The sequence below is a fragment of the Tachypleus tridentatus genome, chromosome 7, assembly GCF_004210375.1.
Source record: "Tachypleus tridentatus isolate NWPU-2018 chromosome 7, ASM421037v1, whole genome shotgun sequence".
NCBI classification, from domain to species: Eukaryota; Metazoa; Arthropoda; class Merostomata; order Xiphosura; family Limulidae; genus Tachypleus; species Tachypleus tridentatus.
In genome coordinates, this window is record NC_134831.1 from 107,497,447 (window position 1) to 107,524,378 (window position 26,932).

Sequence of the window (26,932 nt, forward strand, 5' to 3'; positions counted from 1 at the left end):
AAGCCTTGTCGACAGGTGGTTCAGATATAAGTCCTTTACCACCAATCCTATTTGTGATAAAATACATGCAACATTTTAATGAAATAATGTAAAACAAGCTGTTTTTTCCTTTCTTTATTTTTATGTGGGCATTAGAAAAGTAATCTATGTTTTGGCTATTCACACATAAGGAACACAATTTAATGAAACATGATAGGTTTTTTCCAGAGTATTTCCTTCTACCTATTAGATTCTGTACAAAAACTGCATCTATACATCTGTTTATGTTCAATAACTGCTATAGCTTAACACTCCTACGAAAAAAGTGGGGCCTAATAGGCCCCAGAGCAACTTGAAAGGTTATTAGGCTAATAATTTTGTATTTAAATGAAATTGCCATTTAAATCCATTAAGGAATGGATTAACGAGATTCCCACTGTTTATCTACTATCTAGCGAAACCACAGCCAGGGAACGGGCTTGAGAAATCAGGACTAGAAGCGTCTTTTCAGAGGGTGTTAAAAAACCTAGTGCTCAGTAACTATTGCAATGTCCTCTGAACTTACCAATGTGTCAGTTATAACACCATTTTTACACCACCATGCAACTAAAAGTTCTATTTCAAATCACACTACTACAGGTATAACCCTAGTCTTCTTGTCCTTTGTAAGAATTTGATTTTCATTGTAGTACCATTTTCAAACCACGCCTTATAAGCAGTAACATTTTCCTATTACTGTTAACAAATAAGCCTAATCTTCTGGTCCTTAGAATAAGTTTAATTTACATTCTAGACCTGAGAACCTTACAATAATTGGCTATATGGTTTTATTGTTCTAAATGTTAGTTAATATACCATGTTCAATTCCAGTTTTAGTAAACAAGTTAGATCTTGATAAAAAGTACTTATTGGACATGTCATCAATGGAATCACCGTTTTTAATTAGAAACCAGAAACCAAATACAATTTACTCACTTTAATATTTCCAACCCAAGAAAAATACTAAACTATATCTACAACAATGGTCCATTTCATTATTTGTCTAAGTTAAGGACACTGTTCAGTATATCTAGTCACCAGTAATCCATGTGAATAAGGGAACTTCCTCAATCTAAGTTATGGACAATTCTTCTTAAAACTATTAATGATTGGTTGTTTCATAAGAACTAAAAGTTACATTCAGAAACCATAGTTAAACTCTGCTTCTATAATACATTCAAACCAACCTGAGACCTGGTACAGCTGCAGTACAGTCTCAAAGTCCTGGGTTAAAACCTCACTAGGGCACATTTCTTAACACCTTGGTTTCCTATGATGCTGTGCTGGACAGTCATGTTATCCATCTATACTGAGTATGTTGTAAACCAGATCATCTGTGTACATGTTAGACTCAGCAGCTGACCTGGTCTGTGTATGTGGATCTTCCATCTGGCAGGAGGTATAGTGAGATGCATGTTTACAGCATGAGGAAGTCCTATTGTGTGTATATTAATGATACTGTCACACACAGTACTGTGCAGAAGTGTTAGGGCAAGAAAACAGTTTGTGATTCTTTCCATTTTATGGGGCTAATCCTTCCATGTCATTGTCAAAAATAAATTTCAACACTATGATAATGCTTCACTGATCCATATTGATAACCAAATGAACCAGGGTGAGAATACTTCCCATTATTTAATCCCCATACACTTATATCAAGAGTATGCCATAAGGGTTCAGTTTGATTAAACACACTGATCAAACATAGGGTCTGAAAAACTTTCATGATATCCCATGCAGCATCTTAACTATATGTAAAGAAGCTAGCAAGGAGCCAACACATGGTACCAGTATATGCCAGAAGAAATTAATTTAATAGCACTCCATAAATAAACCTTAATAAAAACAGTGTTTAACACCATATATTCTGTTGTCATGCCATGGCCCAAAAAGTACAGAAAATTGCCTGCAGAGCTGAAAGTTCACATAACTACTTTATGTGATGCTGGTTAGAATCATTGCTGCAGACTTGAAATACTCCCCAAACACTGTCAAATACACTCCAGGTTGAGAGTCCAAGACAGGTAATTTATAAAATATGGAAGGAAAACTAAACTCAATGATACTGATGTTAAGTATCTTCATTTATGCAGCCTTCGAGACAGAAGGAAGACTGGCACTGATCTCAAGTATGAGATAAACAATCATGTATCAAATTACAGAAGTATCCTGATCTACAGCACCAAGAACACTCAACGAAAATTGAATGTTTGGTCATGTAACAGTTAAAAACACTTTACCTCCAGATATTGTTAAGAGACTAAAACTTGCTAAGATGTACAAATACTGAACTGTTAATGACTGGAAAATGGTGTTATGAACAGATGAATTCAAGTATCTAGTATCAGATTCTAATACAACAAAAAGTTGATAAATATATCATAAGTAACACACCAACACGTGCACTAGAGACCCTTTGATGTTAGGCCATCTGGTATGACATCCTAATACTACAAAAAGTTGATAAATCTATTAGTAGCATCACCAACACACACACTAAAGTTCACATCATAAACAAGCCAGAATAATTCATAAAATTAAAAACATGGTATTTAAAAATGTTCATAATTTAACATTTCAACCTTTTTCATATGTTTTTCAGAGGTGACAAAAACTCTAGCTGAAGATTCTGTCACATCCTCACCCGTCTTTTGTTAGATGCATCACAAGTGATATCAACTCACATTGAAGATACTGTCTCATCCTGACATTATAACCTTTTAATAACTACATCGAATTTTACTGAAGATTCCGTCACATCCTAACATTACAACATTTTCATAAGTACATCACAAATAACATCAACTCATACTAAATATTCTGTCACTTCCTGACATTACAACCTTTTGATTAGTACATCACAAGTCACATCAACATAAGATCATAAAATCTAAACTATATGTATTTTCATAATTTAATATTACAGCCTTGTGTTATGAGTCTAAAGCTAAACTAGCAGACTATCCTCTACTTCAAGGCTGGTTGATTGGTTATTTAGCATTGGTGCAAAGCAACTAGGCTACCAGCACTGAACAACTGGTAAAAGTAAAAATAAAAGTAAAATTATTAAAATATATAAAAGGAATCACACTGAACAAAATGAAGTCCAATTTTTTAATTAAAAGCTTTAATAGAGTTCAAAAGCCCAATGACCCTAAAATTTAAAAACACTACAGATGTATATAGTGTCACTATTGCCAATGACAAAATTCTTTTAAAGTCTTATACACACATTCTACTATCTAAATACTGAGTTGGAGAACTTAACATGGATTACTATCTAACTGTGAGAAATTTCAAAACACTCTTTCTATGAAAAAGATAAATATCCCCTCACCATAATCCAGCCAGAGCTGACTTGATGCCTAATCTAGTAGACAACCTTAAGCCTTCCTGTAAATACTTCTCCATGGAATGGTACTCTAACATGCGAATTCCACCACACTGAAAATACAAAGTATCAAAGGTAATTCATCAGTGTTTTAAATATGTTTCATTTCAGAAAGAAAAATAAAAGAGATTCTCACATAACCATTCTGGTTTGGATTGTTTGTTTTGCAATTTTGTTGAAAGCTACATGAGAGCTATCTGCACTAGCTGTCCCTAATTTAGCAGTGTAAGACCAGAGAGAAACATACCTAGTCATCACCACCAACCACCAACTCTTAGGCTACTCTTTCACCAATGAATAGTAAATTAACCATAGCATTATAATGCCCCACAGCTAAAACAGCAAGCACATTTGATGTGACAGAGATTCAAACCTGTGACCCTCAGAATGCAAGTCAAGCACCCTAACCATCTAGCCATGCCAGGCCCATATTCTTTTTACAACTAAGAAAAAACAAAGCTTTCTGTACATATGTACTTACTACAAAAAGTTATAAACAGTGTTCTTAAAATACTTTATGTGGGACTTTTGCAACACAAGTGTCATATGACTTCCTGTGTTATCCCTACCACTAAAACTACCATCTTCATTTTTTGTTATTTTACTATTTCAAACTTTGCTTCTCAATAAATTATCAGAAAATATCTGTTAACATCATTGATGAATGCCTCAGTCACTAATTTAAAATTGTGCATCAGTGTGGCAAGCTTAACATGACTGAATCAATAACCCTCTGGAATAATACAGCTCATTTCTCCATCAGAGCCATTTCCAATTCCTCAATACAAGAGGGGAAAAAATTGTTTGGAGAAATCTGAGTATGTTTATTAAAGATAAATACTTGAATCTGGGATATCATGACAATAATATCTGCTTAAACTAAAGTTAAATAATTGTGAGGAAACTGGAAATGAAACTAACAGGATAGTTGGAGCCTGAAGAAGTATGGAGATATGATGATTTGAATACATGAAGTTCTATAACATGTTAGATTTACAGAATAAAAATAGTAAATTCAAAGAATAAATTCAGTTTCTATTATTTTAATGTTTAGAGTGCTAAAAATAAAATATGAGTTCAGGGCTATAGTTAAAATGGAAAACTATGGTAAAATGGGATAACTGACACTTATTAAATTTGAAAATATATTAATGATAAGTATATCCTGATATTCAAAATTATCATTTAATAGTGACAAACATATGAAAATAAAGGGCAAATAGTACATATGAACTACAACCAAGGGTATCAAGCTTAGAAAGTTTTAAATCATCTGATCAAATATGTGAGTGACTGTACAACGATGTCTTGATTCTTACTGATATGATAATAAAAGAAAACTAATTTTTGACATTTTATCGAACTGTACAGTGTCAAATAATGTACAGAAATTCAAGTGATTCAGGATAACCTTCTACATCAAGTGGTTAGAGCTAGCCTCTAATAAGGATATAGTTCCAAAAGTTGAGGGCAGAAACATCTAACAAAGAATGAATATTGGTGAGAAGCAGTAAAATTTGAGAGGTTAAACAATGATAAAGCATAGGGACCATAAAAAGTTACCTCAAAATTTTAAAGTTGATCAAAGATCAAACATGCAAGTCTCACTTTCATTTTTGGTAAATGAACAAACAATGGGCAGGTGTGTGAAGACTGGAAAGTTGCTGATTCTACTTATGTTTTAAAAGTGGATGACAGAGTTGGCCCAACCTTGGGAAATAAAAACCAGCCAGTGTTATTTTTGTAACTGAAATATTCTAGAGGGTATGATTAAATATGCTTTACAATAAGAGCAATAAGAAATACAATGGTACCAACTCTAAAATAAGTTAATTAGAATACCACACAGCATTTACATTGATAGAGCTCACCTCACATTGTCACTGGGCATGAACTTCAAAATAAAATTACTTAGTCTAAATGTAATACATATAATAGAATAATAACGTTACTTCCAGATTGCAATATTTTACAAATTTAAAGTCTGTAGCACCAACACTACCAACAGCTTACAGCTTGTCCACGATTTGTTTTCCATATGAAGACTCCTAGAAGACAGCCTGTTCGTAGACCAAGTTGCAAAAATATACCTTCGTGATTCTTATACATTGAACTATTGTTAGCAGTGGTCATCCAGTCAGCTACTTGCTGTATTTCTGGGTGTGAAACCATAACTTTCCGTTCAGATTCATTCCAAACTGCAAAACATCGGTTAATGTTTTTTTTCCCGCATGAAATCTGCAAACTGATTTGGTGACAATGATAACAGAGGAAAATCAGTAGTACTCTTCTTCGTTTCATCATATGCCGCAGTTGAACTGAAATTCATGTTAGAAAAATGGTAATTTAAATGAGTTTGCTGAATTCCCAAAAGACAGTTTGTCCCGATATTCCATATTCGTTTTCCAACTACTTTTTTATTGCTATTTGTATGAACATATGAAATATGAACACACATCTTGAAATTTCTTTCATACGCAGATACATTTTGAATGTGGAAAAGTTTAAAGGAATTACTAACAGTTAATCCTACTAAACGACTTTTATGCATTACACCTTTCGTTCAATCACCTACAACGAATGCTCTTGTACTCTTGTTAGAATTACACACTTGTTTACCGTGAATAGCGTCACCTGTCAAGTACGAAATAAATATTAAAAAAAAAAAGTAGTGAGCATTTTAATTTTATTATTATATTTATATTTTAATGCAATAAATGTTTATTTACGAATTTCGGGCAAAAACTACATGAGGGCTATCTGCGCTAGCCGTTCCTAATTTAGCAGTGTAAGACTAGAAAGAAGGCAGTTATTCATCACCATCCACCGCCAATTCTTGGGCTACTCTTTTTCCAACAAATAGTGGAATAGACGAACACATTATATAGCGACCCCGTGGCTGAAAGGCGAGCATGTTTGGTGTGACGGTAATTTGGGCTTGCGTCCCTGAGATTATGAGTCGAGCGCCTAAATCATCTGGTCATGCCGGGTCTTCTAAGTCAGACACAATGACTTTCATTCTTTGATAGACTATACAGAAAGATAGATAACATGAAAGGATTTTGCTTCTCCTATTACCTTAAGTTGATTTAGTCATAATGAATTCAGTATTGGACAAAGTTATCGCTATATTCGAAACAACTTATATAATGCAAAATCAAACAAAGTTCAAGAAACAGAATATCCATCGAAAACTAAAACTCAGATTCGCATATTTTCTTAAGCATGTACAAAGTTATGGGTAGCCCTGAATGAACTGAGCTTGCCACCGTTATATGATCCATCACATTAAACTGGTTGGAGCAACAGTCAAAGATTTTTGTTAACCTTCCTGTTGTTAGTTCAAAGTAAGCGACTTGAAAAGTAAACATAAATTATAATAAAACAACGATGCCATGTGACCGTATCTATCCATCAATTTAGTATAAATTTGTAAATATAAAAGGAATGAACAGTATTAACAGAAAATATAATTTCATAATCGTATGTTCAGACTGCTTTCTCATTATAACAGATATTAAGTAATCATATAATCGTTTTGTTCTTTCAGTAAACCCCAAAATAATTTAGATTTGATGTGAACATAAATATTAAATCAATAAAATAAATTTGTCTGAAATGTAAAAACATTTTTTGACAGAGGGAGCTTTGTCAAAAGTCTCGCTTGGGATATTTGCTCGCCGTTTTAGAAGTAACGGTAGTTAATTTTACAAGTTTACTAGTTTTATTTGTAAGAATTACATTAGAATGAATATTCGATGCGCGAAGGTAATTTGCATATATTGTAATGTTATTTTATCTACATTTTGTTAATAACTATATGTTAAGAATGTACTTAGTGACTATAAAAAAATATAAGTTTACTTTAAACGAAGTGGCTATTGACACTGTTAATTAAGACGGTGGCAATTAAAACTACGATAATGCTACTCACACTGGCAACAGCAAATTGAAGTACAGGCAAGGAATCCTCAAACACTTTGCGAAGACTTTGCCATACGCGCCCAAAATAATTCAATGCTTTCCAAATATCGTAATACACAGCACGTAAACACTTTTGCCATAGTTAATGACGTACATTTATTACAGCTGCATGGTATCAGTTAGTACGTATACAACCATTGCATACACAATGCACACTGAAGTGTGTATATTTAAACTGTGGCGGCTCACTTAATCTATTTAAGTACTTTTTATGTGCTCTTTTGTTATTATTATGTTTTTATACTATAGTCTTTGTCAGTCTGGATGCTAAAGATACAAAACGGAAGAAATGCTCTCTTTTTTAAGGTGATCTAGACTAGTTTTAAATTAGTGAAAAAAGAAAATATTGTTCCAGCGTGTATCTCTGAGTATTCTTCCCAGCTGCTGTTAATGGTATTAATTGGTTCATGGTTATTAAAATCATCTATTTAGTGGCAAATCACATGAACTGTTGGTGACCATGTGAAAAGCTTTTTTTTGTAGCAGTGACTTTCACTGGTAAGTTGAAATAGTAAGTTAAGGGCTTTTATTGCTGTCTTTCAGTTGGTGCCAATAGCAGTGGCCAGGTTAAAGTTAATTACCAGCCAAGTTATAAATAAAGACAGACATTTTTTAAGCTGTTCATAGTTGCAGTTTATGTAGTGAATGTGGTGTAGCTGGTGCTATGGTGGTGATAATATAGCCTGTATTAATGAGATAAATATGTAAGTTGTAATGAAGAAAATGCCATCTGTGACTCAGTGTCACAAATACTGGATGGTTGATAACAAGATTGAAGTGTAAGAAGATTAATTCTTTATTAATTTTTATTTATTTTTTCTGTGTAACAATTTAGTTGTTATCAGTGACAACTAAAAAAGATTGTTTGTGATTTTACAGTAGTGCCCTAAGTCTTAAGATTCAATGTTTACTCACCTTTTAGTTTTATTACCATTCACAAATTGCTTGTATTAGAATATTATGCCCATTTTTTTTAATTATACCAATTATTCATCTTTAGACTATTTATGAGACTGAACAATTTGATTTTACAATATTATTCTATTTCTCACCTTTGGAACATGTTTTGTTTGTGCACTGAAACAGTAAAACCTGTTCAACAAACATTTCCAAACTGCTCAAACTTATTGGCACCCATAAGGTACCATATATTTTCCATATTTCAACATTATAAGTAGATTAGAAATTGTATTAGAGAATGTTATATATTTAAAAACAGGTGGTATGGCTAGAGAAAGCACTAATAGAGAAGCGAACAACGTTTCAATCTTCAGTCATTATCGGGTTCACAAACCTGTATTAGAGAATGGTGTGGTAAGGATTATTATGATTTTTTAAAATTTGTTTAAACATTTTATATTAATCTGACCAATCCTGGTACTATCTCTTCATGATTCAACAAGTTAGATATTATCTCTTCATAATTCAATATGTTAGATACTGTCTCTTCATAATTCAATATGTTAGATACTGTCTCTTCATGATTCAACAGTTTAGATACCATCTTTTCATGATTTGATAGTTTCTTTAGAAAATGGAACAATTATCACAAACCAATTTCACAGAAAGACTAAATATTGTTTCATGTTCCACATCAAACAGCTACAATGTATCTATGTTCATGAAATCATGCCTTTTATTTGTAAAAGGCACACACTTTACATACATCTGGTATTGAATCTTCATTTGGGAGATATATTTGGGCATATCAAGTATTCACTTTATAGGTATGGAATGATAGAGAGATAATCTTGTACAAGTGGAAGAATCATCAATGTTTTTATTTTAAAGTTTATTGTGGCCAACCAGTAATATTCAATTATACCAGAAAATGGTATTTCTGAAAATACATATTATTCTGCTGAAAATATGAAGTACTCACCTACAGAGCATATAACCGTTAGATGACTTGGGAACTCCCATGTGATGCTATAAGCTTTATGGTGTAACATAGTTAAAGGGTTAAAGTTTAGTTTGACAGAAAATATGAATGTAAGTAATATGCTTTTTACACAGAAAATTGATTTGTTGTTTTATTTTTCTATTTAGCCAGAAGATTTGATGAACATGCAACATTGTAACTTACTTTGTTTACCTGAAAACTATCAAATGAAATATTATTTTTATCATGGTTTGTCCTGGCCACAGGTAAGATTTTAATTATAACATTTAAAGTATGGTTGAAACCTTCAGTGGGAAAGAGAATGAGTTTCTGTAGTAACTGTGTGGTAGATATTAGACAATAAATAGTTTTGTCTGACTTTTAACATAAACAATTAGAAGAATATATGAGCTTCTCCCACTCAGAGAAAATTGTAGGAAAGTGTCACATCATTTGTACTCTTTTATAACACACAATACTCAACAGGTGTAATTAAATGTTGGGAAAAACATGACTCTGTAGCTGAAGTTTAGCTGTGGCATTTTAGAAAGTCACATGACATTTTAAAGCATTAACTTTAATATAGCATGTGTGCATATATATATATTTTATTAGGTATAAACAGTGTGAAATTCTTAGATTGCTCTGATTTCCCTCAGACACCATATTACAAAAGAAAGAGATTAGACATAGAGTAAACAGTGAAAATATTTTTTACAACAGAAACAAAAGTTAAATTTAACATTATAAGAAATGCTTATGTATTTGTTGATAGAACATTATTAACACACTGTATTATTAGTTTAGTCAGATGAAAGTCTTAAGTTATAGTACTTATAGTCTATGTACATGAAAATAGAGCATACCTTAAGGTTGTTTTGATGTAATCTGTCACACATCCTGTTTAAATCTTAGGTCTCAGAAACGTCTTAAAAGTACAAATCTTATCAAAATGCTAGCTAAGTCTATGTGCTTGTTAAAAAAAGTAAAACATTATATACGCTGGTCTTCCCTCTTGAAAGGCCCCTAGTCATTGACCACTCCTCATTTCTGACCACTGTATCTGAGTATTGATGCCTGCAGCATTGTTATGAGTGATCACTGACCAGCTAGAATGAGAAACTCGATGACTGTTCTATTATGATGTAATAGTTTCCTACACGCATGCTAAATGGGTGATGATAATCTCATATGGGTGGTATGCTTCCAGTCTTAGCTATCTTTAGATCAACCTGAATGGTCGAAAAAAGTAAAGCGTTAGCCCTATTGCTATGGGTTTTCCTGCAGGTAGGGGACAGAGTATGTCATCAAATTTGTATATTTACATTTAAAAGTTTATTGAACTATTATTTTATGAATGCATCTCAAAATATTTAGTATTGGATTGTAGAATATAATTCCAGTTTTAGTATTATACATTAGTTAGTTTCTTAATTTAAAAATAAATATTAAAACAAAATTCTGAAATGTAAGTTTTTATGTGTTATATGGTATGTTGAATGCCACTTTGGTTCAATGTAGATGTTCAAAAACATCTGTGCACTTCCAAATGACTTGAACAAACTACATTCACTAGCATTCTGAAAGAATAAAGGATACTGTGTTATGTATAATACACATCTATTTGGAGAACAGCATCAAATAGACATGTGTACATTATATAATTTAGTTATTGTACTGCTTATAAGCTGTAATAAATATAATTACATAAATAGAGTGGAATGTTATCTTGAAATTCTGCCTTTCACTGAGGAAAGACAATGCTTGACAAGAATCATGTGTTTGTCTTTCAAGAGCAGGATTTTGTATATAGTTTTTTTTTTGTTTTTCTCCAACCATACCTGACTGAGTGCCATTGTCTTGTCAACATATAGGTTATAGTATCAGACTATCCCATTGTTTACCACTCAAACAGACCACTGATTTAATTCATAGCATCATTCATGATTCATTGATCTTTTCTAAATGAAAAGACCTGCAATAATTTTGGTGACTCAGTCAGTGTTGTGAATAACCAAGGTGATACAAACTTAGTAGTTACTTTGACCAGTATTGTGTTCTAAGAATAAACTCTGAATTACATTGAAAATTTTGAAAAATTATCACGGGAAAATGCTCGATATGCACGTGTAGCAGAAAACAAAAAATAGGTTTAACTGTGATGCACCATAAAACCATATATTGTGATGCTACTGTTGATTTAATAGTTCCAAAACTATAGCACACAGATAGCTTCTGTAGGTGTTTGTTTTACCCTCTCTAACCCGTTCCACTTTAATACCCTCGATGATTTGTTCTACTGCTGGGTCAGGTTATTTTACTTTTTCCTGTATCTTGTGGACTTCTTTTCTGTCTTACTCCCTTTCCTTGCCCAGATATTTTCTGGATTGTTTAGTCCAATATTCTTATGATGGAGTTGAGATGAACACACGCAGGGTACTGTCTAAATGTACTCTAGCCTTGCTACACATATTGGCTTTCCAAATTCTTGTGTACAAGTACTTAGGTGGTCATACTCTTGGCCTGCACATCCTTGGGACACACAAGGCATGATTGATTCTTCAACACTTTTATCCTGAATGGAGAATATACACTGGACAAGGTGAGTCTCCCACAGATGTGCCTCTGCCATTGGATGTCACATTCCATGGACTTTCCCTCAAGTTCTTTTTTCAAAGGCTTGCCTAGGTAACACGTTGACCTGTCCCGAAACCATTTCAATGTGAGATTATAGCTAAAAGGTGTGGTATTATCTCAGAAGTTAGTATTCTTCTTACCTGAATGTATTTCCAATGGATATTCACTTCATACACATTCCTGTCCTCTCTCCACACTTCTAGTGCACTTCATTGTTGTTTGCCTCATCAAAGAATGAAGATTTACAAATACATGTGAAGAGAGATAATTATTTTGTATGGAAGTGTGTCCCCCTCATAATGGGGAAGGGATTTACCTCATAATTACATCATCATGAAGTTGTGCAATTCACATTAGATGACATGAAATTAGGTGAGAGTTACATGTAAACACTTTTGGCAGACTGGTTACAAGAAAGAGTTAAGCTGTGTAGCTATCAGTAATATGTTTTCAGGCCAGGAAAATGTTAACATTTCATCCTTAAAGTTATCTAATTATTGTAAATAGAGTGAATGCTTATTAAATATTATGGAAAGAATAATTTTGTGGTTTTTCCTTTTTTTAAAACCATCAACGCAACAGTATTTATATGGATATAGTTGGGACACCAGTATAATTTATGCCCAGGATATTTGTAAATTATTAAGTAAGAGCTAAACTCAGGAATAATGTTTCTATAAAAGTGTTAATAGATCAACAGTTCATAATATAGCTTGTGTGCTTTAGTGAATTTGGTTTTTAATAAAGCTGAATAAAGATAGGTGTACTTGTGGTTGTAAAATAATCACAGTGACACAAATCTGGAGAAACCTGGAAATGTCAGAGGATTCATGAAAACAGTTCCAAAATGATTAAACTTGATTTTACCTCCTGATAATGACCTAATCCATTAATTAGAACTATTTTTGTAAATAAATATGGAACATTTTATCATCAATTATCAAATTGTATTATTGTTGTTGGGAATATTTTCCTGTGACACTGTGCTTTGAAATAATTATATTCCAGTTTTTTTATTGTATTTTATAATCAATTTATAAGATAAAGTGGAATTACTTAAGCAAAATGGACTTGGCCTGGTCTTGTGGCTAGACTGCTTTACCTATAATCTAAGGGTTGCAAGTTTTAATCTCTGAACATGCTCATCCTATATGGTTGCTGATTGAACCAGCCACTCGTGTAGACATTCTTGGCTTACAATAGTATCATATGACCTTAAAGTGGGTGAGATTAATGTTGTTAGAGAAAAAAGAAGTTAAGCAAAATTATTAAGAAACAATGAAATGCCAGTTGGTCCTGCTCTTTTGTAGGAATTTTGTCTGGAAAGTTAGGAGAAGTTGAAGAAAACAATTAGAAAAGAATGCAACACTTTGGTAAAATTATTTATTTTTATTATTAGTGTTAGTAGTTTACACATTGTGTGAACCTCTGTAATGTGTACATTTTTATGTTGTAGTTGTCTTATGTTGCTGAAGATGAAAAAGGGAAGATAGTAGGATATGTATTGGCCAAAATGTAAGTTTTTAGTTTGATATTGACAAAAACTTAAGAGATGAAATAATAAAATACTTAAGAATGTAATGATGCATAAGGTATACTTTTAATTACAACACTGAAGTACATGAATGAACTTGTAAGAGAATTTTGTGCAAGGACGAATATTCTTTTGAATAAATATTCAAGTGGTATAGGAATAATTTTAAAATTATTAAAATTCTGGAAAAAATTTAGGTTATTAAAAGAGAAAAAGATCTAAAATTGGAAGGAGGGAAAAGTAATACAGGGAAAAACTGAATAGATTATTGAATCTCCTCACTCCAGTTGCACTGCTTTGGTGGTCGTATTATATTCCTGTGATATTTCATTTTCATGATATCAAAGCACACAAATATATAAGCCAAGCTAATGTACCAGGTGTACACAGCTGAGAACTAGTTGGTTATGGTATTTAACAGGCAGTTAATCTATTGTAATTCATCTTTTTTTAGGTAGTTTTCAAATTACCTATCATTTATTATGATAAACTCTTGTGGAGGTTATCACTTGTGAATTGTTTGAAAATCTTTATTGCTTAAAAACAATATTATACTGTTAATTTTCTTTTAAACATAATCTGGACATGTTGTATTTGATGAATGACTCTGATAGTGACTGAATACCATCACATAGTTTCAGTTTATAAAACAAGTTTCCATTGATCTTCTTCAAATCAAAGTGATAATTGAATAGTGAAACTGTATTACTATCACTTATAACAGTAATAATGTTTTTGTGTAAACATGTCACAACTTCAATTAGAAACAATTGAGTAGCCAGTTAACTAACTTAGTTATATATATTGTATAAACATAAATATGATATTTAGTAAAGGTTTGAGTCATTGTACAGTTACCCACCATGTTTTCTAAATGGATAAAGTTGATGTATCTGACAAATCCATTTACCTGGTGGACATAATGAAGATACTTTTTATTTACTAATATTGCAACTCAATGAAAATAGTTTGTGGTAAAAGTATAACCACTAATTTTAAACCACACATCAACAAGATATATTTACTAAACTTTAAACAATCTCCACTTATGAGTTTATCTGGTAAAAGTATAACCACTAATTTTAAACAAACCACACATCAACAAGATATATTTACTAAACTTTAAACAATCTCCACTTATGAGTTTATCTGGTAAAAGTATAACCACTAATTTTAAACAAGCCACACATCAACAAGATATATTTACTAAACTTTAAACAATCTCCACTTATGACTTCTTTGTTTCATAATTTGTTTGAATAAACTGATTGTTCCTAATAATAATAGTAATTCTTCAAAGATTTTCTCTTGTGTTAAAATTGTAATAAAGTTTCATTTATTAAGCATCAAACCCCACTCGAAATTGTACAACTTAAACTATGTGATGTTCTCTTGCTGATCAAAATTTTTGTAGTTGTGAAACAGATATAACAAACATTTTCACTGTTCACAACAAAAGGAACTGGAAAAACTATTTTAACATTCTTAAACCTTTATATTTAAATTATTACTATGTGGATGTCAAATTGTTTGCTGGTCTTCTTCAAATTGTTTTATTAGTATCTGACCAAACACCTTGATGTATTTGAACTAAAATTAAGCAAAAACTTAAGATGGTTTAAAAAAAAATTACATAATGGATTCTAAAGGGGTGTTGGTTATTTGTATAAATAAACTTATTCTCTAGTATGAGGAGAATAATTCCAGAAAACAAAAATCAAGTTTTCATTTTCAGACAAAACTTTTTGTTGTTGTGTATTAATTATGAATATCACTATAAATAATTACAAAATAGTGATCGTATGAGTTAAACTTTATGAAATATAGCTAGAACTAACAAGTCTTACATAGTGGTTTAAGTTATGTTTTTAATCCCACACTTTATTTATCAAAATTTATTGTACACATTGTAACTGTGTTGTTTAATATATAAAAACAATGAAAGATTTGTTCTTTTATTGCTCATCTGTTGCAATAATACAATGTACATTTTGCTTGTTATTCCAATATTTTTTAATAATGTTTTGGCTTTAAGTGTCACAGTTAAATACTTTATAATCAACCAGGGTAATGATTGATAAAAACTTTTTAATTATTAGGCAAAACTTTGCTTAGACATCATAAAAATGTTGTATTTTTTAATATTCAAGTAGTCTAAATGTATAATAATTATAATCACGTCAGTGTACTTTGTAAAATAAAACTTGTGGCAGTTATAACTTTATCTTAAGTTTGAAAGCCAATAAGAAGATTTGAATGTTTATTCATGTTATATAACTTTAGTAACAACAACACTTTACATGTTAATATGTTTGGTATTGATTGGCTCAGACAGGTTATAATTCATTGTTTCATACCTTTTGTCTTTATTTTTAGTGGTGTAAGTAATATAGAAATAAAAACTCTTAGAAACAAACATTTTGTGTTTTTGATTAATATTATCTGTCACAAAGTAGAGTAGTCCTTACTATGTACAGATGGATTGGGAAAGAAATGACTGAAACATATTATGTATTGCTCATCTCTCTTATAATAACCTAAGAAATATTTATAAACACCTAACTTAGGTTTTAAAACTTTTAAGACCCTCAATTTAACCAAAAAATATTGTTAAAGTAGAGTGAGTAGCGTAACAGTTGAATGTCCTACTGAAGGGTTAGCACAACATTATTGGAAACTGTTACAATGATTTACTTACCAATATGTTGCATTCTAACTTGGAACAATGTTGAAATAATATTGCATTTCAGTAACAACACAATACCCATCAAGACATTCGTCATGTCAAGCTAGAAGTGCTGCTTTTTTAGTGACTGCCATTGATTGTTATTGTTTGAAGAGGGAAACAAGTAATAAATAAAAAAATTATAAGGATAGAAAGTACAGAGAGTAAGGATGGAGAATACACAAAAATAAAAATTATGATATAAGTAGCAATTAAGTTAGTGTTACAAGCTTATGGGAATTCCCCATTGTGATACTTCAAAGCATTAATTACATTATGTTTTTATTCAAACCTGAATTAATGCACTTGCATTTATCTAGTTCTAGATAAAAGTTTTTCATGTGGTAATTTTTGTACAGTTGTGTGGGCTCATCCTTACTTTGTTCCTATACATGTTAGCCTTGACATCCTTACATCATCTTTATTGGTTTTTTAATTATTTTTATTACTTTTAATAATATTTAGAAAACAAATAACCAGGATGTCTGTTAGAAATGCCATTAATAATAGCCTTTTTAAAAATTCAGAAAAGATAGAAAAACTGTTTCATTTATGTGAATTTCATGAACATTAGTGATTGAAATGTTTAATTGTTTGTTATTTTTATTATATATATATATATTATTACAATTATTTTGTATTGTTAGCTTAGAAATGCTGATTAAAATTTAATTAAATCTCAAGTTTTTTGACCCATGTAAGATATTACTTAAAATTGTTTACAGCAAAAGGTCTTAACTGGTGAATCATAATGAATGGTTAGAATGTTCACACATTTAATTGAAATGAAACAAGTTTTGCTCATTATTCGGTTGATGATTTAATTAGTTGATAGCAGATACTGACCACTGTTGGGTCATTCCATGCCAACTCACCTAAGGCTTCCCAGTTCATGTCACAGATTTTCATGAAAATATTCAAGCAAAAACATCATTTTAATATATTCAGCCATGCAATACAGCTTTAGGATTTTGCAGTTGAATAAACCAAAATGAATTTTTTGCTTCAATATTTTCATGAAAATTTATGACATGAACTGGGAAGAGTTCTGGGTGAGTTGACGTGGAATGAGCATGTCATATTTGTAAACTGTTGTGTGGAAAATATAAAATAGTTTTTATGAAAATACTTGATTTCAAGTAGTCGATAAAAACCGTATAGGATTTTTATTTGTTTCATAAAATAGTCCTTTCCAGTTAAATAGTTTTATTTTTCAATATATTAATAACATTTCTAAAGGATATTTTAATTTTCAAACTATAAGTTTGTGTTTTTCAGGGAAGAAGACTCTGATGATGACCCACATGGACATATCACTTCCTTGGTAAAACATTTTTTTAAATAATACAAAACATTATTGTATTAAGAGAGGATTATTGTCAAATGCAGTTGATATTGTAATCTGTAAGTTAATATGAAAAAGTTTTTCAAACAAATTGCATTCTATCAACTGAGACAAAAGTCAATGTTTTTTCCCCTCTTGGTTTGTGTATATATATATATATATATATTTTTAGTGAAAATTAATACTGATAAAGTTAAGTGAACAAAATCACGAGAAAGGACTGCATTAAAAACAGCAAAGCTAAACCTCAAGCTAATTGTATTAGCTTGTTATAATTTTAAAAACAAAACAAAAATAAATTAAACAAAAAATACTGCATTAATTAAAACAATCCCAGGGTACAAGCTATAATGTGGGATTGTAAAATGTACTCTAGGTTTGGGAGGTGATTGCAGAAGTAGGACCCTTATTGCAGTGGGGACACACCGTCTATCTATTGACCTAAAGAACTTTTCATTAAAATTGAATGACTTCGGATCTGGGACTATACCTGAAAGAAACTGTTTATCTCCATTAGCCAGTCTCAAGAGAAATAAAGAATAGATATAGAAATAGAAATTAGTAGAGCGAGATGTGGGTGCTCAAGCTCACAACAACCTATGTCTATATCACTATTCTCTGCTTGCAGACAGTTGTGGGAAGTGACTGCTCTCCAAAGTAAAGAGGAAAAATTAACTAAAATAAAATAAGAATAAGAAAATATGGTATTACCATTTGAGAGTAAGTTGAAAACTTACCTCTTGAAGTTAGCATTCCATCCCCCAAATGGTAGAAGGGCACTAATTGAGCACAATAAACAAATCATACTAGCATGAAGAGTCTCATCCAGTTATCTAAATAAACTAGTATAGCTCCCAACCACCACCCACTATTAAGTCTACTGTAACTATCATGTGCTAAACAAGCCTTTATATGCAGCAAGGTGTGCATCTGCATATATATTGTATGTGTGTTTCTCCAATGCAGCTCATCATCTGCATGGAAGAAATGTAGCCTTTTTATTAATAGTACATCTGCACTGTTTTAATTCAACTAAAAACTTAGATGGAAGAAATGTAAAAGCCTTTTCTTATCATCACTTTCATTTTTTGGCATACACTATTACATGGATGATTGGTCACTTCTGGCACCATCTCATCAACACACCCAGATTCTCCTTTTGTAATCTACCAAGGCTTTTTTTTATCAAAGTTAAGAAATCCATTCTCTTTTCAGCTCAATACATTCTCCATTTTGGTTTCTTTTTCAAAGCATTTGTATGCTGGGCTCAGCCAACTTCCAGCTCAAGGCTATGGAACAGCCAGTTTGGCTCTTACACATTTTTCCTTCTACTCATTGATAGCTCTCTCTCTCTCTTTTAATGATGAGGCCATCCCTCTAATTTCTAATTCCTTTGGAACAAGTACACATAATCTCTTGAGTGATCACTGCATGACCAATGAATCATGAAGTACAATCAACTGGATCATCCAGTCTCTTCACTCAAGAGCAGCATCTTAGATCTTCAGTGGTGGTTGGATTGGACCAACACTACCATCAGTGTTCTTGTACATTCTCCCCATCCCAAGACTCTTCTCTTCACACGTGCCCCACTTCAGGTATAGGGTGCACATATCGATGGTCAGGAATTCCAGAGTTTTTTAATCAATAATATGTTCCTTCCATGTCAATATTTTAGAAGTTCTTACTGTTCAGTGGGCAATGGTTCAAGTGCAGTTGAAGGGGAAAATAATCACAATTCATTTCAACAATTCTGTGATGGTATCATACATTTGCCATCAAGGAGCACACGTTCTCAGAACTCAAACTCTGATGATCGACATGTTTCTTGGAATTCTGGTATTACTATTTATTTCATCAGGAATGAGCTTTGGTATATACAAAGTGCTCAACAGGAATACAATGTGAAGAGGATATTTTGCACTCATACTGACAGAGGGCTATAGTTTATTTATAATTGCATTGTAGGGTTAGAGCTCTCACACAAGCTGGGAAACTTTTCAGCAATACCTTAGTTTCTCTTTGTGTATTCTGTGGGGAGTTGAGTATATAATGTTGAGTTGTAAATATGAGATTCATATGAAATATATTTTATGGTATGGAGAACACTATCTTTAGACTTAGTGGCTACAACAGACATATTATATTTATTAATTCTATTTCAATTGCTTGAATTGTGTGTTTTTTTTCTTTGTCTGAAAATGATAATTGTTTTTAAAAATCAATATAAATGTCAGAGAAATATAATTTTGAGTGATATAAGCTAAAAAGGCTTAAGTTTCAGCTGTGAATAATGTTCTTACTCTTCATGTGACAAAGGTCTTTATATAACGTGTTTGTAAAGGTTTCACATCTCTTTCTCCAAAATTATATTTTTATGACTTCTTTGATTTTGCTACTTTCTCTTAAGCTAACTCATAGCAATTCTTTCCTCTTTCCCCAAATGGATTCCTTTAAAGTATGTATCACATGTTCTTAAGTCAGCAGACACATACCAGCAGCTTATTTTATGTATCTTAGAGTGATATTCACAGTTTCTATGTATCACATGTTCTTAAGTCAGCAGACAGACACCAGCAGATTATTTTGTATCTTAGAGTGATATTCAAAGGTTTCTGTATATCAGATGTTTTTAAGTGAGCAGACAGATACCAGCACATTATTTTATGTATCTTAGAGTGATATTTACAGATTTATATGTATTTCATGATAAACTTTGATCTTTGTTATTATTTTCCTTCTTCAGGGCCTGAATATTTATTAACCACAACAAGCACAGTGCCTCAGGCCTATGATAACTATGAGTCCATGAAAATGTTCCTTAAAAGTTAATCTTTGGTTTAAGTTGTAAGGTTGGTAGGGCCTACAAACAGAAGGGGCTTAGACCCTGTGAGCATCTTGATTCAGCACAGTTCAGGAGTGACAGAAATGTTTGGTTGTGTGGTTAAATCTATTAAACCACTAGAGAAGAAACAAACAGTTTTGGAAATTAAACAGAGTTATCTGTATTCTTTCAACTCACCATCTGAGTGTTGGATAAAAGTTTAAAAAGTTGAGTGTGTCAACTAGAAATCACGAGATGGTGAGGTCAGCAGGTGTAAGCTGCAGATACGAACTATAATTATTTTCTACAAATTCAACATTAATATCACTGGTGGCAGGGATGTGGTAACGAAAGATGAAGATTCAGTTTGTTTATGTAGTAGAGACTTTGTTGTTCACTTTATGTCAAGTGTCTACATTGAGAATTTCATTTGTTAGGCTGTAAAACGATCACACAGACGTTTGGGACTTGCTCAGAAATTGATGGACCAGTCATCTAGAGCAATGGTCGAATGTTTCAATGCCAAATATGTGTCTTTACACGTTCGTAAAAGTAACCGTGCAGCTCTTCACCTGTACACCAACACACTAGGATTTACGTAAGTCTTTGTATGCACTGATTTTGTTTTTTTACTTACAAAAACTGTTTTATGCAGAAGGTTCTTTGTATTATATAAGAAAGCATGTGTTTCATACAAGTAGATTCTCTGTGTCAAATAACAAAACTTGTATTCAAATCATGTAGGTTTACCTATGAATTACTGAGTCTTTTCATGTTGGGTGTGAACTCATGTTATCAACTCAGAATTTCTAAATGTCTCTTATGTTTTGCAAAGCTGCATCACCTACCAGTAATTCTCTACTGTCCCATTTCACATTTGACTTATTATGCAAGCATTAGGATACCTTATATAAGCCCCGTTTTCCTGTCAAAACATATATTTTTCTTGTTGAAATCATGCTGATAACTTGTACAAGGTTTTATCTGATGCAAGTATTTTTGCCACTGGCTGAATTTCTGTAACTTAGTTGGAGATGTTACTTGGGTAGTGTGCCTGTAATGTGGTGAACTAACACTACATGTGTGTAATGTAGTGGACTAACACTATATGTGTATAATGTGGTGGACTAACACTATATGTGTATAATGTGGTGGACTAACACTGTGTGTATAATGTGGTGGACTAACACTATATGTGTATAATGTGGTGGACTAACACTGTGTGTATAATGTGGTGGACTAACACTATATGTGTATAATGTGGTGGACTAACACTATATGTGTATAATGTGGTGGACTAACACTATATGTGTATAATGTGGTGGACTAACACTGTGTGTGTAATGTAGTGGACTAACACTACATGTGTGTAATGTGGTGGACTAACACTACATGGATATAATGTGGTGGACTAACATTTTAGCTACATTCTCAGTTCTAATTGTTCAGGTATTTATTCCACTGCATATTGGCATTCCTGGTTGGTATTATGATATTTATAGTCTATAGAGATGCATTCAGAATTTAATTAAGTTATTATATTATCTACTTTTAAGTTTTTTAATTTCAAAAAGAACTATATAGATAAATCTTGCTTTAGCTATGCCATAATGGAATTCTGCTCCAAATTTATGAACTTAGATTTTTATTCTACCATTAAATAGTTCTCTGAGTCCTCAACAAAATTACAAACACATGTTATAGATATTAAAAAGTCAGAATATGAACTTAGAAACTCCAGGGTTCTTGCTTTACTAAGATGTAATTAAACCCACATAACACACCTCTCTGGTATCATTCAGTATTCCAACATATCTCAGTAATTCTCTTTAATATTACTTTTGTATTATTTAAAACAGAAAAGGACTGATTCTTTCTGTACAATATTCTGTGTTTGTATTATTTCATTTTGACACTCAGATATTTATCCACAGTTTCATTGTTTATGATCTTGGTACTAAACTCTTACAGCTAAGAGAATTTTTTAAATCTGTTTATAGTTTAGTTAGAAAGCCAGTTAAAGGACATTCTGTTTGAGTCCATGTTTATCTTTGTGTTCTGCAATGCATATTTGTAATAAACATTAATAATTCTGTGGACAACCAACATATATAAAAACAAAAATTACCCATCAGTGGCAAAAGACCTGAATTCAAACATGAATACCAAACTTTTTGTTTTTTATTTAATGTTATAAAAGTAATTGTGTAAAACTTACACATTTTAGGCTAAATAAGACAAAAAATTAAGAATTTCTAAGTTTAAATGATTTTCAAACATGTACTTATCACCAAAGTACCTTTCTTTCTGTCTACCCACAACTGTATTTCCATCAGAACTTGAATTTTCAATTACATCTAACTTATGGCAGATAAAGAGAGCTTAATTTAAGATCCCTTGACTACTGCACAGAAAGCGACAGGGAAGGTGAGAGAGTATAGAACTGTGGGTAAGTGATAAGTGTTCTGCAATGTAAAAAGAACATTCATAAATTTGAGTTGCATGTTTTGTCAAGAGACAAAGTTCAAAAGGAAAAACATTCAGTATTTCAGAGGTAACGTCCATTTTGGAAATTCATTTTAGTTCTAAAAATTTGAATAAGCAGGTTCTCTATACCATTTAAGAGAACTTGTTATGTGTGTTTGGTTATATGTATTAGTGATTTATATCATATATTGTTGTTTTACAAGATGCAAAATGTGTCACTGTTACAGGTGATTGATACAACATAAATGTTTCACAGGATTAACTAAAAACACTAAACCTGATTATCTGCTTCCTTGCTAAATGTAGATCTACCTTCTTCACAGACTGCCACCTTCCTCATTTTTTGTGATTTATCTTATTCTTATATTGGATTATCTGCTTCCTTACTAAATGTAAACCTTCCTTTTTCACTGACTATCACCTTCCTTGTTTTGTGATTTTTCTTCTTTTATTTGATTATCTGCTTTCTTACTAAATGTAAACCTTCCTTCTTCACTGACTATCACCTTCCTTGTTTTGTGATTTTTCTTTTTGTTATTTGATTATCTGCTTTCTTACTGAATGTAGACCTTTATTCTTCACAGACTACCACCTTCCTTGTTTTCTTATATCCCTAGTAACTTTCAGTATCAGAACAATATGTAACTGTTGAACATAATCATTGATTGACATAATTGTTTATAGAAATAAAGACAAAACAGCTGTTGAAGGTCAGTGATAAATCATAATTGTTTAATATGGTCATTAATAAGTTTGTTATTGTAGAGAATCAGTGATAAGTCAGTTGTTAAAATGTCATTGGTAAGTCGTAGCTAATGAAGAGTGTCAGTGAAAAGTCTTATTGTTATATGTCAAAGAAATCAGTAGTTAATACATCTTATTATTACAAAGAGTCATAAATTGTTAAAAAGGATAAGTCACAAGTCTTATTGTTATATGTCAAAGAAATCATTAGTTAATACATCTTATTATTACAAAGAGTCATAAATTTCATTGTTAAAAAGGATTAGTCACAAGTCTTATTGTTATATGTCAAAGAAATCAGTAGTTAATACATCTTATTATTACAAAGAGTCATAAATTTCATTGTTAAAAAGGATTAGTCACAAGTCTTATTGTTATATGTCAGACATCAGTAGTTAATACATCTTATTATAACAAAGAGTCATAAATTTCATTGTTAAAAAGGATTAGTCACAAGTCTTATTGTTATATGTCAAAGAAATCGTTAGTTAATACATCTTATTACAAAGAGTCATAAATTTCATTATTAAAAAGGATTAGTCACAAGTCTTATTGTTATATGTCAAAGAAATCGTTAGTTAATACATCTTATTACAAAGAGTCATAAATTTCATTGTTAAAAAGGATTAGTCACAAGTCTTATTGTTATATGTCAAAGAAATCAGTAGTTAATACATCTTATTATTACAAACAGTCATAAATTTCATTGTTAAAAAGGATTAGTCACAAGTCTTATTGTTATATGTCAAAGAAATCAGTAGTTAATACATCTTATTATTACAAAGAGTCATAAATTTCATTGTTAAAAAGGATTAGTCACAAGTCTTATTGTTATATGTCAAAGACATCAGTAGTTAATACATCTTATTATAACAAAGAGTCATAAATTTCATTGTTAAAAAGGATTAGTCACAAGTCTTATTGTTATATGTCAAAGACATCAGTAGTTAATACATCTTATTATAACAAAGAGTCATAAATTTCATTGTTAAAAAGGATTAGTCACAAGTCTTATTGCACAAAGGTCAATAGTAAATCCACTGTTACACATCAATGGTAAAGCTTATTGTTAAAGAAGGTCATAGGACTGTTTATAAGTTATATTGCTGCAGCATGTGGGTAACAAGTTATAATGTAGAAGTAGGTAATTGAAGAAGGTCAGTGATAAAAAATATGTATATTTTGAAGACTCATTGTTGTCTATGAATAAAATGTATTCTCTTTGTTTTGTATTTTTGTAAATAATTTCTATGTATTTGGTTATATGAATTGTAATTATGTACATATAGCATTGTTTTACAGGATTAATGAAATTGAACCAAAATACTATGCTGATGGAGAGGATGCTTATGCAATGAAAAGAGATTTAGTAAGTTTTGTTATTCAGGTAAGGGTTTGTTAAATGATAGGCTACTAACATACTAATTCAGGTAGGGGTTTGTTAAATGATAGGACACTAATGTACTAATTCGGGTAGGGGTTTGTTAAATGATAGGCTACTAACATACTAATTCAGGTGGAGGTTTGTTAAATGATAGGCTACTAAAGTACTAATTCAAGTAGGGGTTTCTTAAATGATAGGACACTAATGTACTAGTTCAGGTGGGGGTTTGTTAAATGATAGGACACTAATGTACTAGTTCAGGTGGGGGTTTGTTAAATGATAGGACACTAATGTACTAATTCGGGTAGGGGTTTGTTAAATGATAGGCTACCAACATACTAATTCAGGTGGAGGTTTGTTAAATGATAGGCTACTAAAGTACTAATTCAAGTAGGGGTTTGTTAAATGATAGGACACTAATGTACTAATTCAGGTGGGGGTTTGTTAAATGATAGGACACTAATGTACTAGTTCAGGTGGGGGTTTGTTAAATGATAAGACACTAATGTACTAATTTGGGTAGGAGTTTGTTAAATGATACCACACCAATGTACTAATTCAGGTAGGGGTTTGTAAAATGATAGGACACAAATGTACTAATTCAGGTAGGGGTTTGTGAAATGATAGGACACAAATGTACTAATTCAGGTAGGGGTTTGTTAAATGATAGGCTACTAATGTACTAATTCAGATAGGGGTTTGTTAAATGATAGGCTACTAAAGTACTAATTCAGGTAGGGGTTTGTTAAATGATAGGACACTAATGTACTAGTTCAGGTGGGGGTTTGTTAAATGATAGGCTACTAATGTACTAATTCAGGTAGGGGTTTGTTAAATGATACGACACTAATGTACTAATTCGGGTAGGGGTTTGTTAAATGATAGGACACTAATGTACTAATTCAGGTGGGGGTTTGTTAAATGACAGGACACTAATGAACAAATTCAGGTGGAGGTTTGTTAAATGATAGGCTACTAAAATACTAATTCAGGTAGGGGTTTGTTAAATGATAGGACACTAATGTATTAGTTCAGGTGGGGCTTTGTTAAATGATAGGCTACTAATGTACTAGTTCAGGTAGGGGTTTGTTAAATGATAGGACACTAATGAACTAATTCAGGTGAGGGTTTGTTAAATGATAGGCTACTAAAGTACTAATTCAGGTAGGGTTTGTTAAATGATAGGACACTAATGTACTAATTCAGGTGGGGGTTTGTTAAATGATAGGACACTAATGTACTAGTTCAGGTAGGGGTTTGTTAAATGATAAGACACTAATGTACTAATTTGGGTAGGAGTTTGTTAAATGATACGACACTAATGTACTAATTTGCGTAGGGGTTTGTAAAATGATAGGACACAAATGTACTAATTCAGGTAGGGGTTTGTGAAATGATAGGACACAAATGTACTAATTCAGGTAGGGGTTTGTTAAATGATAGGACACTAATGTACTAATTCAAGTAGGGGTTTGTTAAATGATAGGACACTAATGTACCAATTAGGTAGGGTTTGTTAAATGATAGGACACTAATGTACCAGTTCAGGTGGGGGTTTGTTAAATGATACGACACTAATGTACTAGTTCAGGTAGGGGTTTCTTAAATGATAGGACACTAATGAACTAATTCAGGTGGAGGTTTGTTAAATGATAGGCTACTAAAGTACTAATTCAGGTAGGGGTTTGTTAAATGATAGGACACTAATGTACTAATTCAGATGGGGGTTTGTTATATGATAGGCTACTAAAGTACTAATTCAGGTAGGGGTTTGTTAAATGATAGGACACTAATGTACTAGTTCAGGTGGGGGTTTGTTAAATGATAGGCTACTAATGTACTAATTCAGGTAGGGGTTTGTTAAATGATAGGACACTAATGTACTAATTCGGGTAGGGGTTTGTAAAATGATAGGACACTAATGTACTAATTCAGGTGGGGGTTTGTTAAATGACAGGACACTAATGTACTAATTCA

At 31.8% G+C, this 26,932-nt stretch overlaps 3 protein-coding genes across 4 annotated transcripts in view; 2 read left to right on the forward strand and 1 right to left on the reverse strand.

Moving 5' to 3' along the window:
• LOC143257761 (L-tryptophan dehydrogenase-like) overlaps positions 1-26,932 on the forward strand; it is a 113,914-nt gene that overhangs the window by 49,269 nt on the left and 37,713 nt on the right. The gene's annotated exons all lie outside the window — the stretch shown is intronic.
• On the reverse strand, positions 993-6,029 carry LOC143256347 (uncharacterized). Its single transcript, XM_076513454.1, has 3 exons — positions 5,423-6,029; positions 3,356-3,462; positions 993-1,453 (listed from the first exon to the last, which is right to left on the reverse strand). Exons 1-3 carry the CDS (start codon positions 5,711-5,713, stop codon positions 1,315-1,317), a joined length of 537 nt encoding a protein of 178 aa, XP_076369569.1. The 5' UTR covers positions 5,714-6,029; the 3' UTR covers positions 993-1,314.
• LOC143256348 (N-alpha-acetyltransferase 10-like) lies at positions 7,038-25,007 on the forward strand. 2 transcript variants are annotated; one of them, XM_076513455.1, is made up of 6 exons: positions 7,038-7,177; positions 9,443-9,541; positions 13,369-13,427; positions 17,450-17,495; positions 20,778-20,938; positions 24,874-25,007. In XM_076513455.1, exons 1-6 carry the CDS (start codon positions 7,157-7,159, stop codon positions 24,971-24,973), a joined length of 486 nt encoding a protein of 161 aa, XP_076369570.1. In that variant the 5' UTR covers positions 7,038-7,156; the 3' UTR covers positions 24,974-25,007. The 2 variants fall into 2 exon arrangements, with proteins under 2 accessions (XP_076369570.1, XP_076369571.1); XM_076513456.1 differs by lacking the exon at positions 7,038-7,177 and adding an exon at positions 8,131-8,172.